General features: G+C 42.1%; 2 protein-coding genes across 2 annotated transcripts in view; one reads left to right on the top strand and one right to left on the bottom strand.

Annotated features, from left to right (window-relative positions):
- LOC127371863 (fibronectin type III domain-containing protein 11-like) overlaps positions 1-15270 on the top strand; it is a 145904-nt gene that overhangs the window by 41872 nt on the left and 88762 nt on the right. The window lies entirely within an intron of this gene.
- Positions 699-12069, bottom strand: LOC127371848 (serine/threonine-protein kinase 35). Its single transcript, XM_051415018.1, has 3 exons — positions 11441-12069; positions 8854-9595; positions 699-3875 (listed from the first exon to the last, which is right to left on the bottom strand). Exons 1-2 carry the CDS (start codon positions 11931-11933, stop codon positions 8877-8879), a joined length of 1212 nt encoding a protein of 403 aa, XP_051270978.1. The 5' UTR covers positions 11934-12069; the 3' UTR covers positions 699-3875; positions 8854-8876.

Genomic DNA, 15270 nt, shown 5'->3' with positions numbered 1-15270 from the left:
ATTAGTTGTTAATAAAGAACAATGACCCTCTTAGCTGCCATGCAAGGCATATGCTGTATGCTCTTTTATGGCACTTCAGTCAAGTTTTTGCTACCTTGCTCTCAAACTTGTGACAAACTTTTGAGTTTAGAGTTTAACCAACATCCTTTATCACCCACGGCTAGTCCCATTTCCAGGATAGCTTAAATGCTCACATACCCTTCAGCTTGTAAACTCTGTCTTTACCCACTGCCATTTTCCTAGTCAAACTAAGCATGTGCAACTCTCAGCAAAGATAGGAAGGAAGCAAGATGGCACACTCCTTAGCCTCCTTAGCTACTTTTCCATCATTAGCACTGAAAAAAATATTTTTCCCCACTTGTCTGATTAGGCATGTGAGTTGCTGGACTTCTTAGCCTGATGTGGCATTCGATTGACAGTCATTTCAGCTCTACTTGCCTCTTTAAGCAGCGGGGCAGAAGGAAATCAAGTTTTAATTAATAAGCATCAGTAAACATTCAAAGTGAGGGAGTCAACAACTTCTTGTCAGTTATTCCTATTTGCTCAACAGGGAGGGGCAAAACAGGCACACCCAGCTATCCGTCATGGAAACTACATGCTTATGATTTCCTCAGCACTCTAGCTTTATTAAATTCCTTCCCACGCCTCCTACACACCTCAGTCATTGTCATACAAATGTCAAACATTCAGAGAGGAGAGGTATTTCCAACCTTTATTGAAACAGAGCCCTGATATGTACAAAGTCAGCAATAGAAAAAAACAAACGTTTTCATTCAAGCAAATGGCTTTAGTATTATGAACAACCAAGGACTGTAAAATCTGTTGAAATAAAAGGTCAAGTCATCTGAGCACAACAAGGTCCAGTTGTACAGTAAAGTTCCTGTCAGGATGAGAAGCAGGGAGAACTAAACCAGAACCAACCAGGCCTGGATTGTTCCGCAGTCTGTCCAGGGAGGCAGAGTTGCATAGACGAGTGTTGCATGTTAAACAAGTGACCCACCTGTCATTAGTCAAACACACTTTTACAGGTGCATTATTCCAACACCAAAGGAAACCATCCAGAGGCAGCTACATGGGCACGGAAGAAAACATTTTGAGGGTTTTGCTTAAATATTTTTATCTTTTAACTTAATGAAAGTAACATTTCTTCAGAAATCAGAATAAAACACTGTGTGTGAGCTGACCGTCTCAAGCTCTGCTCTACCGTCAGCTAGTTCAAGATGATCAGTTCTACCCCACACAACCACATATTCATACAGTAGTGAAACAAAGGGAGGAACTGAGGTACACTTTTCACAGAAGTTCAAGAATTTAACCAAAGTACATAAAAGGTGTGTAAACATCTGCATCAATGTAAACCCATTTCTCACAAAGCATCCTTAAAAAACCGACAAGCAACTGACAGCAGTCAAAAGCTTATTCCAAACCCATGTGATGCATTTACAATCGAAGGGAAACTGCACACACCCACGCACACTGTGATGATGTGAAACATAAAGCCGTCGCTCTGAAATCTGCCGGGTTTCGTCTCTAGCTGAGGAATGTCTGTCGGAAAAAATGAAACGATGGCTCATTAAAGAAAAGGTGAACATGTGCAGAAACATGAGGTAGTATAATCACAAAGAAACGGGATTCTGTTCAATCACTCAGGGTCCCAGTTCAGTTCAACATACGACAGACTTAAGGAGAAATCATTCAGCTGCTGACTTTTGGTTTCAGGGCGAGAACAGTTACAACAGCTGTACAAATGATCCAAAATGCCTCCACACTCCTTATTTTTCGCATTCCACTTTTGATCGCAGGCACAGTTACATCTCACAACAGGCCTGATTTTTACATTTAGAGTGATTACTTCTCAACAAGAAACAAAACCTGCTCATCGCAGTTCAGACCTTCAACGCAACCTTAAGAGTATGAAATAACTGCACTCCCAGAACATGGCTGTTCAAACATCATTCCCTTTAAAATTATGATTTTACCCCCCAAGTAAATGGTCCACAGTAAAATGTAAAAATGATCACATGGCAATTTAAAAAAAAAAACATTTTTCTTAGGGCAAATTACGTGCATCGGTCCTCATCCATAATTACACTCTAAACACTGAAGAAAGGAAATCATCAAGACCATATACCCTGAATAAGGATTTGGAGTGCCAAATCAAAGAACAATACAGCAGCTGACCTTGAGCCAAATTTTACCTGACTAGCAATTTAAAGGCACCATAGGTATAAAGAATTAGATTAGTGGAAAATAAAAAGGAATAATGTGCCCACGACCTGCTCTTCACACTGGCTTTCAAAAGGCAAAGTGGGGGTAGAAATTATCCAGTTACACTCCTTATTAGAACTAACATTCACTCTATCACAGGCATTTCTAGTTTGAGACATTTCTGCTCATATAGCTTTTCACAATGTATTAATGTATTAATTAACACACTTCAGTTTGTAAAGAGTGTTTCAAATTGACCTTTTATGACCAAAAAGGGGCAATTAAAAACAAAAAATGCGCTCCTAAACTTCAATTTGTCTTAAATCTGACCTGGGTTTACCTTCCTAGCTTTTGCATTTGTGGCGACAAAAATTGTATCAAACATGTTCAGGAGAAACTCCAACAACTAACTGAAATTACTCTCCATCTTCAGTGAAAGCTGGTCTGCTAACTGCATTTCACTGAGGATGTGTATTTGAGCACTGAATAGAAGGACCGTTAGCAACACTGATGTGGACCACAGAAAGGTGGCTGAGGAAAGGAGTTAGGCTGTTAACAATGCAAACAAAAAACAAAACCCAGGCCACAAATATATAGAATTATCTATATGACGATTATTTGACGGGATATGACTATTTTTACTGGGACACTTTAGAAATCTGTCAGGCATTATTAATTCTGCTCTAGTTTATACTAGCTAACTATTACTTTAAAAGCTTTGGATGCAGGAGGGCATTGTGGGCAATGCTGCAAATCAATAAGCATGACTACTTTATGACAGAATATACAAGATTTTTGCAAGTATCTGATTCAGGGCTTAGCCCAAATGGCCTCAACTGAACTGATTATATTGCGATATATATCGTAATAAAGAGTTACATATCCCATGGCAATGGATTTCCCACATATGACACACTGCTAATAACTAACCATGACTCTAATACCTCAGTGTAAACCAACAGATGTCTGGAGAAACTGAGCTCCAGTAACAGAAAAGGGGCAGCTGACACTGTTTTCTACCATCACATAAAGCTGTCAAATCTCACTGAGAACACGTGGCAGTCTGTTTACTAGATCGCAGGCAAACAACAGGAAGTACACCAACACAAGACAGGTAAGCATGTGGAACAACCCTAACTGTCAGCAACGTAAAACATCTGACAGACCAGACTTGACTGACGTTTTAGACAAAATAACAGAAACTCACAAGAAACAAGAGGATGTCACAGTGTTTTCATTAAATATAACCAAAGTGCCAGACACATGGAGACGTTCACCCCTGTGAACACACACACACACATATTTAAACTAATGCTGTGGCTTCGGTTTAGAGTCAGTCACTACACCGGCCTTGGCACAGTGCCACTAACTCATGTTCTCTGATGGGAATTTCTCCAGAACTCTCCCTTCAATCGATCAGTACATCAGTTTCCTCAAGCTTCACGCCGAGCAGCAGACCTAATGTTTCTTGCTTTATCGTAATATTGAAGGCAAGACAAACATTCTCTAGCAGAAGTGGCAGATGACTTCACTGTAAACAAAAATCCCATTTCAGCATCCAGACTTCAGGAGTAATTGCTCTCCCTTGCTTCTCCCTTATCTTCACATTCTTCAGATTAAAACAGGAGACCCTTGCTGATGTAGCAGCTCCAGGTAGAGTCACAAATCTGCAGAAAAACACAAGACAAAAAACATTTAACATGTTTAAAAAACAAATGACTCAACAGCAACAGGCACAAAATGAGGTTTTACATGCAGTGTTGAGTAGAGAGGAAGCTTGTGGCAGTGGATGTAAATGTGCAGTCTGGTTACCTGTCAGGGCTCCAGAGTGCGACCAATTTGGTCGCACATGTGACCAAAATTTTGCGACTAATAATTTTTCGAGGTCGCACTGGTGCACCTGGCGCTGCCCGGGTGAAAACATACATTTATTTTGCAAGCGCATCATCTCTCTGTTCTCCTGTGACTGAACTCACACACTCATGGTAGGATCATATCGTGTTCTAAACCAATAAGAGACAGAGCTTGGGCAGGTCTTTGCCTCTGATTGGCTGTGGTCCTGTTCACCGCGCTAAGTTGTGTGTGTTTAAAAATTGCTGAGCCCCGGTCCTTCGGCAACAGCATCAGACTCGGAACCAGAGGAGGAGACAACCGAGTCTGGGATAGAGCCCGGCTCCAAGACCCAAATTAAAAAGGCCAAAATATATTCCTTCAGACAGGACTGGCTGAAACTATTTCCCTGGCATTATATGAAAGTTATGGAGAGCGATAAAAAGGTGACCTTATGGCGTTAAAGGCGACGCAATGAAAAATTTGGGTGCACCTACATTTTGTGCTAGTGCTAAAAAAAAAAAAGTTAGGCGCACCAGTGCAACCAATGCAAAAAGTTAGTCTGGAGCCCTGCCTGTGTAACCTAATGTCACTGAGTAACCTGTTTCTTTGTGTACATGTTAACATCCCAACAGTCGTCTGCAAACTGTTTGTCTCAAGAAGGTCCAAGCCAGATGTGCTGGGCAGCATTGGGTTCACAGTTTGACATTAATGGCCGCCGGGTGAATATTTCTGGTGACCTATGACCTTTCCTCAACTACCAACACTAGTGGAATTTCCACATGTGCACAAGAAATTGACACCAAGGTCATTTGACACTAATTTAATTAACTATTCTGACAATCGATTAATCACTGAAGTCATTTTTCTAAAACATTTTCTTGTTTTAGTTTCAGTTTTTGCTGCCTTCCTTTGCGATACTAAAGGCAATCAATCCTTAGCTGCAGCACTAACATGCATCCAAGCTCTTCAGAATATGACTTTTTTCCCCATTTTGGACACTACGATTATAAGAGCTCCAACGATTGCGTCAGTAACTTCAGAGAGTGAGCTTGAAAAGATGGTTTCTCAGGAATATGTTGCTTGTATTTACATCAGCAAGAGAACATGTAATGTCAGTGCTTAGGCAGTGTGTTATTATTTGCTATAGCTCTTTTCCATACATATGTATGCTGGCTTTGCTTGGCTCCGTTTTACTCAGCTGTGTGGTTTGATTCGGCACGGCTAACGTGTTAATGGAAAGGCCCTAGTAAATGGTTTTCTACAATGATTCACAGAGGATTGTCACCAGGTCCATCTAGAGCTATACACAGGCACAACAAACTCAAACTAGGCTGTGATGATCAAATATGGATCCAGATTCTGTCACTGTGTTAAATATTTCTCTACTCAAATGTTTTTGAAAACATGTTGTCAGATTGAGTTTGGGAGCATTTTCTTCCTGCTTAAAAACAGGCAAAGCACCTCCCCAACAGGCATGCGTTGCTGCGTCACGTTTTTGCCTTAATTCTTGTACATCTGTCCAGTTATATTCAGCAGGCTTTGAGTCAGGGCCCGTTAATAATGCCCGTTGTTCTAGACTAATTTATATATTTGCAAATTAGCCTGGTCTGGAGGAACGAGGAAGAAACAGAAATTGAAGCCTGCATTAGCTGCAAGTGGTGCTTTACATGTTTGTCTTGATATCTTAAGCTCAGATACTAAAGTGCTGCTCCCCTGAGAGGTCTTTATTTGCTAGCAGAACATCTGTCAGCAGCTCTGTTACAACACTGTTTTTCTTGAGGAGACACTGAAGCCCCCTGGAGGATTTCACAGCTTGAGCAACGTGTGTGTGGCACAGAGACAGCTGGAGAGACGTTACTGATGTTCTTTCAACCGGGGTTTTAAACACTGACTCTCACTGTGCAGCAGTGAGGATGTGAAGTTTGCGGCAGCCTATAAACAGAGATGTGCTGAATCAGTGCAGCACTGTCAGACTGCTGCAGCAAACTGCCTCAGACTCTTTTACAGCAATGGCCACTGCAGAGTGCCCTGCCTGCTGCATGCACGCAGGCTAACTGACGTGCACATTTGCTGCATGTATAAAGATTCAAAACAGCAGCAACGATACAAATGTCTGGTAGCATATGCAAACATAAAAAAAGTAGCTGTTGAATAAGGATACTGTAAACGCTAGCAAGAGTGAGTAAAGCAGTGCATGGTGTAACTGAAGCCTGTAACAGAGGTGTGGTGGGACAGACCAACAGGAGGTCACAGGCTTGCTGTCAATCACACTAACAGGGCAGCTGACTGCAGGGCCTGAAAACACTTCCAAACAGCCTGGGAGGTCCTGCACGCTGCCTTGCATCAACACTGCCAATATGTCAATATGTCCGCTGTGTTGGGGATTATGTTGAGCCATTGTGAGCAGTGGTGAGGAGACGGAGCCTCTGGTGAATCCTGCTGCACATACAGTTGTTAAATGTGACCTGCAGCACCGTGTGAGGGGACTGCTGTGTATGGAAGTGTGCAGCCGCTTGGCTCGTCCATCACAGATACGGTTTGTGCCAACATACTCAGTTACATAACTGACTTAAAAGAGGGGCCGGCAGGGATTTATAGCTTTATCCTGCAGTCCATAGAGACAACGCGCTTTAATGACCAGTGCTGACATGTCATTTTTATGTGGCATGGGAATTGGACATATGGAGATGCTACTTGATTCAAACAAACCAATATGGATTTAAAAAGTTATTGGTAAGATGTGAATGAAGGATTAACTGGGAGAAGGCAAGCTAGAGAGAAGACGTCTTACTTGCTCTGTTGGACACCAGCTTGCAGACACACAAAACAAACAGCCACAATGAATTGGGCCCTGCTATCACGTTACCAATGGAATTACTGTTGAACATGAAAGCGCAGGTTAGCGAGAAGCTGCTTGAATGTTTACTACCACACTCAAACAATGCTGCACTGATTTGCATTTCCATTACCAGTTGAAATGAGCTGTGCCAAGCCGTGCCAGAGATTGCCCTTGTCCAGAGCACGCTTCTCCTTCACGAAAGGCCCTATCTAGAGTCATTGTTTGTCTGTTCTGGGATAATAATTCTATAGTGTCATTATACCGTGATATTCTCTGTCAAAATCTGATACCATTGCAATACTAAAGTGAATATAGCTGCCAGTTATACTGTAGCTCCCTGAAGTTAGAAGACAAATATCTTGTTCAGCATTTGGTGCACATGCAGGGAGCTGATTGGGGAATGGAGGAATGGGTGAATGGGAGGTGGGGGGGGCAGGTTGAGCAGACTTACAGGCAAAAAGCAGAGCAGGAGAGGGAGGGTCAGCTGGGATTTTTGTAGCTCCTATCCTGGCCCTGCTCACATAATATCCTCCCCACCTCCTTCAAGAGCAAGGCAAAACAAAAGGAAAATGCCAAGACACATTAAAGAAAGTGATTCTGGTAGCTCAGTTAAGCAACAAGCAGGCCGCCATCCTATGTAATAACATGAACTATTTATGTACAAAAAGCAACAGGAGGAGCCAGAGCACGCTCGCTCAGCCTCTTTGAAACACAGGCATCTGTGGATCTGTGGGGGGGGGTTGGTTGCATAAGGTGTCCTGTTAGCTCAAGCACAACAAACACACACACGCTTATCCAGGCAAGATGACTGACAGTACAAGAGCACATACACTGAGGGCTGTTACTGCAGTTACAAAATATGTGCCCCAGGCAGGACACCAGCAGCAGCCACCCCACCCCCGCTCCTAATCATTCACTTGCACACATAATAAAGTCTATGCAACGTTCCACAGCAGCTCACACTGCAAATGTCACTAACTGACAGCCATGAACATGGAGCATTTCAACTCACTATCACTATATACTCACAATTTCTTATTTGAGCCACTAGCAACTTCAAACTAGTCCCTGAGAACTACAAACCCCTGCAGGCAACCACACAATGCCAAACTTCTACCAATAGCATTTATACTTGTGTGATGGTATATCTGCGTCACTTTGCAATTACCCTGCTAAAACATTAGCGGGTGCTAGGGTTTCTATGCCACTGCATTTCTTTCTTCTTCATACAATGGGGACTGAAACTAAGATGTTAATGAGCTAATGCAGTTACTTTTACTGTAATTACTGCAACACAAACATCAGAGTAGATGGTGTGTGCGACCATTGAACTGATCGGGGCAAGGGATAGCAGAATTTTTTTGTGCTTGTCCGACCACTGAGGCCACATTAACACTGCAATCCTGAGACAACATACATTATTTCCTGGATATTTGGTCATTTTAATCAATTTCCAGGTGTTTGCATGACAACTAGTCTCTAAATTTCCAGTTTTCCTGGATGTGTGGGAAACTTGAAAACACTGAAAATGGATGTCCTGATGTTATATGGTACAACAGTATTTATAAGCACACAACTTCCACACCGCCCTAAAGACTTGGACTGGTACTCCAGTGCAGGTTTGTTTTATTTTAAACTACGATTGTTCCCACCCAGTTTTAGTAACGAACGCCAGGAGAAAGTCCTATATTTAATATACCTATGCCACACATTCAGCGTGGATTTAACGTGGAAGTATAAATCAGCATTTTTTAAGTTTCCTTCAATAGAAATAATTTGGATTTTTTTGCCTGCATTTCCACAGGTTTACAACATACCATAAGACACAAATGTGTGTATATGAATGGCTGGAGGAGACTCCAGGGATGTATGAACTATGTTGTCAAAAATGTAATGAACAGATTTATGGACGTATGGAGAAACTGCAATCATTACATTGTTTGTGAGTTATATTAAGGAAAAGGTGTAAGTACCTGTAAAACCATCTGGTTGAGGGTCATGCAGCACACATAACCTGGTCCATTCTGGCCTGCAGCTCTGAAGCGTTGGGCCGGTCCTGAGGGTTGACGGCGAGCATGTCCTGCAGCAGCTTCCTCACTCCGTCGGACATGCACGACCTGCGTTTCTGTGGGATGTCCAGTACCATCTTTGGGTTCTCTAGCAGTGCCTCACCCACCGGCACAATGTCTGCTCCTTGCCTCACATATGTACCCAGCAGCTCCCGCTTAGACTCAGCATCAATGAAAGTAATTCTCTCCAGCATGGCCCAGATGATGATGCCTAGGGCAAATATGTCAGCCTTGGCTGTGTAGTGGCCCTCCCACACCTCGGGAGCCATATAGAAGTCTGAGCCACAGGCTGACGACAGCCAAAACTTGTTGACATTGATGTTTTTATTCTTGTCTTCACCAACCTTGCCCTCGCTGGCATTTCCTAAACCGGCGCAAACTTTACTGAGGCCAAAGTCGGCCACCTTGAGAACCGGAGCACCTGACTTCTCTGAGATGAGGATGTTGTCGGGTTTGAGATCTCTGTGGACGATGTTGTTTTCATGCAGGAAGGCGACAGCACTGGTCAGCTGGAGCATGAAGCTGTTGTTGGTTCGCGAGTCGGGCCGCCGGGACAGGATGAACTGGTTGAGGTCGCCGCCTTCACAGAACTCCATGACGAACCAGAGGTAACACGGCTCCTCTGGAGGGCCGAGCACTCTCTCACCTGCAACAGACGCACACCAGTCATTCACACAGTGGTGCAATGATACACACTAAAACTAAGACACATCTTTATAATGATCAATGATAATGATTTAGACATGTCACTGTGAAAACACATCAGATCATTTGATACCAGGCTGTAATGATCACCAGTTCCCATAAGCCAGTGAATCGGCACACTAACTATCTGACATTAGGCGTTTCCACTCCAACCTCATTGTCCTTCCTTTATCAGGGTGTGGGTGGTATTTATCTGATTGAATGGGCTGAGACAGTTCAGGGTACCTTGAACACGATGTGGCTTGAATTTCAGGTTTTCAGCAAATAGAAAGGCATCTGACTGGATGTTAGCATTACAAATATCTGTTGCACAAAAAGGAAGAGAGCCCGATAGGAGCCATGCTGACCAAGCTTAGATTTAAGGCTGCTCCTGGCTAACCCAAGAGGAGTGGAAGAAAATAGAAAATGTATACATTGTACCACCAAATTATTGCCAATTAACCGCTCTAATGTCCAGTCTGCTCAAACAATGGGAAATCAGAGAGTGTTGGAGAACTGGGCGGGCAGACGGTGCTCGGAGCAGATGATTGGAGGCGGACTCTGTTTACATCGATGATGCTTAATGCACCAAAACAGTCAAAGTGGATGCACACAGTTTCTTTTTATGTGAAGATGAAACCATATCATCATCACCATCTTGTTGCTGCTGTTTACATTCAACCAGACAGAAACTGCATTCCTGGGTGTGTATGTGTATGTGTGTGTGTGTAGTTTCATTTTACAGTATTTTCTACATTATTTTATAATTTAATGAATTATCTTTTTCTGTGTGTGTAGCATAAAGGGACTGCCAACACTGACTTTGTTATACAACCTTGTGATGCATAATACATGTCCTTGATTAATGAGCCACTGTATAGCAAACAATGGAGAGCTGTGCCCATTATTCAGACAGGTCACTAGTTAAGATGCATACTTCCAGTAGCTTTGAACAATCTGTGAAGGAGGTACACATCTGGACCCTCACTGTTGTTTTGTAATAGTTGAAATTAATAATCCGGTTTTTCACAATATTACAAAGAGCACACAACGTGCGCTAGATAAGCAGAAGTGAAGCAGCAAGGCACATGAAGTTTACACTTATAGACAGAAAGCAAAAGGCTGATGTGGTGGATTTTGCGCTGACGGCCAAAGGAATGTGGACAATACCTCTGTGACTACAGCCAACACAGCAGACTCCATTTTAGTGAGTCAGCCTCCGGAGCTCCTTCACAATATCTACCCATCCCCCCCAGCGAGCCTGTGTCATGGCGACAACAACAATTCTACTTGAGAGGAAATGTCCTAAAAACAAAGCCAACCCTACAAACTAAACCTTACTAGCGTCGACCTGTCTTTTGGGCCGCTGAAGCCCAGCCAGCAGTCAACACAACAACTCATAAAACTAAAAAGCACCGAGATGAAACACTCCTCCGGGTTAGCCAAATCAAATGATGTAACAGTTCCAGACACTCCCCGAAACTGTTGATAGACCCTAAAGCTGCTTTTAGTTTTTAAACAGACCCGAGCAAAACCATCCACAGTAAATCAGTCCCTACATCTGACGGAATATGACCTGCTTTGGATAGGAAGTCCAAACTACATTTAAAAATCCTGCCATTTAACATTAGACTGGCGATGTCGGTTCACCCCAAAAAACTAATTGCCACGAAATACCAGGTTCTTCAATCTTAGTTAATGCTTTTCAGTTCGGCATTCATCCACCAACACCAAGGATCCAGATCCACAAGCAGCAGTTGCTTCAGTGTAATAGTGCCTTAGTGACTCAGCTCAAACAGAGCCTCACCTTTCAGTGAAGTCTCCACCAGTCGCAGGTACTGTTTGGACCGTTTGTTCCCGTGGCTCATTTTCTGGGCCATACCGTTCCTCTGCAGCACACACTCCTCCAGCTGCACCACATTCTGGTGCCGTTTCTCCAGACTTGCCAGCGCCCAGAACTCCTGCAGGGCGAGCTCCACATTTTCCGGCGCATCGCATCGCAGTTTCTTCACGGCGACTTTAGCGCCGGATCTCCGCGCCACCGCTTCGTACACCACGCCGTATGTACCCCTCCCCACCTCCCGCAGCAGGCTGTAGCGGGGCGCCATGACCCTCAGCCCCAGGTTGTCCTGCTTGTAGAGGCCGGTGTCCCCCTTCATGTCATGGTCCTCTTCCGTGTTTCCCACGCTGAGGCAGCGCAGCACGTTGGACTCGTCGGCTCGCGCTCCGATTTGTTGTCTGCAGAAGGCTCGCGCGCTCCTCGTGCGTCTCCGCAGGTTGTCGCCGCCGACCGTATCCATACGTCCGCGTGAATCCTTCACGATTCAAACACGAGATAGAGACACGTCCACATGTTGACAACACCAGCGGCGTCCTCGCTCTCCTTTATTACAGAGAAGAACTGGCTCAATGTAGGCTAGAGAGAGGAGGAGTGTAACCTACGAGGAAACATCCCTTCAGTATAAGAGGATTTCCGGTTAAGGCCTTCAAAATAAAACCTGCAATGTTGAACGTTTCTTCTTGAGTATGTTAAACTGGGTTATGTCCACATGGTTAAGGCCAGTGACAATTCAAATAAAGTTTATTTAGTTTATCAATGGTGAAAGAAATAACCCACACTATTTTACGAATCCCACTTTTTATCTGGTCATATTTTAAATACAATATTCCTGTCTTCTCAACATCAACACGTGTTCATTTATCCACATTATTCAAATCTAATACTTTTAGTTTTGAATGCAAAAACATCGACACTTCCGGCCAATGTCGGCCTCTGCTGTGGTTGCTTGACACCACCCGGGTGGCGTCCGGTTGCCGAGTTGGACTGTACCATTGCGAAAGAACATGCTGTACCAAAAATATCGTTTTTTCACTTTTTCTGTGTCTGTGAACATACGATGATTTGTAAAATTATCATCACAAAATTAATTTAACTCATACGTTTTTGCAACGAAAATAAATTTATTTTATTTCAACTTCGTTCGAGACAGATCACAACATCATGACATACAGAACAGTCTGTCAATTTAACGTGAAACAAAGCTCAGCCGCGGTTTACATATTTTCATATAATGTAGTAATACTGAATTTATTACATTGGACATGTATTCGTCGTTTGCTAGCGCTTTACAGGACTTTGTTTACACCCCCCCGGCACTTTTCGGATGGTTTTGTCCCTCCAGTTCTTGTACAGCATGGTAGTTCACGTGCGCACGTCCCTACCCCTCGGGGACACGTGTCTGAGCACGCTGCCTGCAAAGGGAGGAGACTGATGACGTTAGTGCACGTGACTCATTACTTTAAACGTAAAGGCGCAAAATTGCAATTGCGCCTGGCTGCAGTACGCAGATCGGGGTTGGGCTAAATGTGGGCGGAGCTAAACGTTTGACTCCGAATAATTATATATTATTATAATAATATATAATATAACTATATAGTATATATAAATGTTAATACAATTTCAATTTAATTACACCTCTGGGTTCAGGTCAGGATCAGGTCTGGTGCCAAAATGTAGTTCTTTGGGAAAACATGTTTCTTTTTGTATCTTAAATGTAAATACCAGCCTACATAATAATAGTAATAATAATACATACTATTCGATATACATTTTTGTCTCATCTTGTGAATAAAATAATGGTAATGCATATCCATTTTCATGAGCCCTCACAACTTCACATACAACTTCTTACATATATATTTACACTTATATATATATACACCATAGCATTTTCCTGAGAGTGACAAACCGTATATACATAGACACATGTTATTTTGTACACTCAATTATATTAGCTAAGTCAAATAAACCAAAGACAAAAGACAGAAGACTTTGCATCATTGATTTTTATTTTTACCCCAGGCCTTAACATGTTTGATGTGTAGAAAAAAGATAGATGTTATAGCCTAGTCAAGTACATTCCTTAAGCTTCCATGAATGTTTTACAATGGCAAGTATCAAAGTATTTCGCTATTTCTAATATAAAATTAAAATATAATTTTATTTGTTGATAAAATGACACTGGCCACTACAGACTGGTAGAACATCTGTAGTAGCTGAGTGCACATGTTGAATGACCTGAGCCTCCTCAGAAAGAACAGCCTGCTCTGTCCCTTCCTGTAGAGGGCCTCAGTGTGATCCGTCCAGTCCAGTTTATTGTTGAGTATCACCCCCAGGAACTTGTAGGTGTCCACCATCTCTACCCTCTCCCCCTAATCACAACTGGGGTGTGTTTGCATATAGGAATTATAGCTTCATGTTCACAGAACCTTATCCCAGAATGCATTTTTCCATTACAGTCTCGACTGTATATGTAATGTGACTATGTGTAAGTAAGTAGCAACTACTTATTCACTCACAGGTACCACAGGCCCCCGTGTACTCATCAGCAGAACTACATTATCTGTGCAGGCATTACAGTTCACTGAATTAGATTTTGCTTAGAAAGGAGATCTCTTTGTTTGCTGTTAATTTGTGGTCATTTGAAATGCAGACGAGGTCACTGAGATCATGTGTTCATATGTTAAATATCTGACACATTTAAATAGGAAAAAAAAGAAATTAATATAACATAATGCTACACTTAAATTACCATTAAACGGGCTCTCCTGCAAATTAATATTGCATGTCCATGAAGTTTGGAGAATTGTGAGAGACAGATTAAAAAAGGGTTATCAAAACTGGTGCAGAAGATGTCTGACTTTAAATCCCCATATGGGTCAACCTCTAAAACACTGGATCCTACACTTCCCATAAAGCAACTCTACAGTGTTGCTCAGCACTGATATAGTCCAAAACTGATAGTGATGCACACACATTTCCATAAGGTTATGTTTTCTTTTCTCAGACTTGACAAACCTCCTCTAAAGCCACAAAAGACATTATACAACTTTTAACGTGAAAAACCAGCATCCCTTTAATGACATGACAAATTAATTCTCTGACGACTAGATTCACTCGTATTTCTGAATCTTGAAGGTCAGATCTCAAAAGGTTTGACAGTCACACATAAAGGGTTCCTGTTAAAGGAAGACAGGAAACTGCTGAAAGAATGGAGACAAAGGTTGGTCAGACATTCAAGCTCTTTTATTTTTTTTTTGGGTTTTTTGTTTTTTTTTTTTTTTTAATTTTTTTTTTTTTTTTTTTTTGGTTTTTTTTTTTTTTTTTTTTTTTTTTTTTGAGGGTTTTTTTGTTGTTTTTGAAAGTAGTGTACTGCTAGATTTTATTGTAGCAATCCAATATTATAATATATAGAACACGGCTCTATCCATGTTTACACACTGCAGATAATGCTTCATGGTGAAGTGCTAACATTGTTCCACAGCAGCCACACTGTGAAGGTTAGGAAGGAAAAAGAAAACTCATCTCTGATCAATATTCACAGGAAATAATCTGCTCAGAATTCATCCAAATCTCTGGTTTTCCTCCCAAAAGTGAGTACACCCCCTCACATTTCTGCAAATATTTCATTATATCTTTTCATGGGACATCACTGAAGAAATGACACTTTGATAGAATGTAAAGTAGTCAGTGTACAGCTTGTATAATAGTGTAAATTTACTGCCCCTCAAAATAAGTCAACACACAGCCATTAATGTCTAAACCGCTGGCAACAAAAATGAGTACACCCCTAAGTG

Source organism: Dicentrarchus labrax, unplaced genomic scaffold (assembly GCF_905237075.1).
Source record: "Dicentrarchus labrax unplaced genomic scaffold, dlabrax2021, whole genome shotgun sequence".
NCBI classification, from domain to species: Eukaryota; Metazoa; Chordata; class Actinopteri; family Moronidae; genus Dicentrarchus; species Dicentrarchus labrax.
The sequence above is the reverse complement of the archived record's forward strand: the minus strand, read 5'-3'. Positions and strand labels throughout refer to the sequence as shown.

Excerpts from the sequence above, each read along its gene's own strand:
- LOC127371848 (XM_051415018.1), bottom strand. The coding sequence starts at position 11,933 with ATGGATACGGTCGGCGGCGACAACCTGCGGAGACGCACGAGGAGCGCG. Across the intron at positions 9,596-11,440 it reads GGTGGAGACTTCACTGAAAG|GTGAGAGAGTGCTCGGCCCT; the intron begins GTGAGGCTCTGT and ends CGTCTGTTGCAG.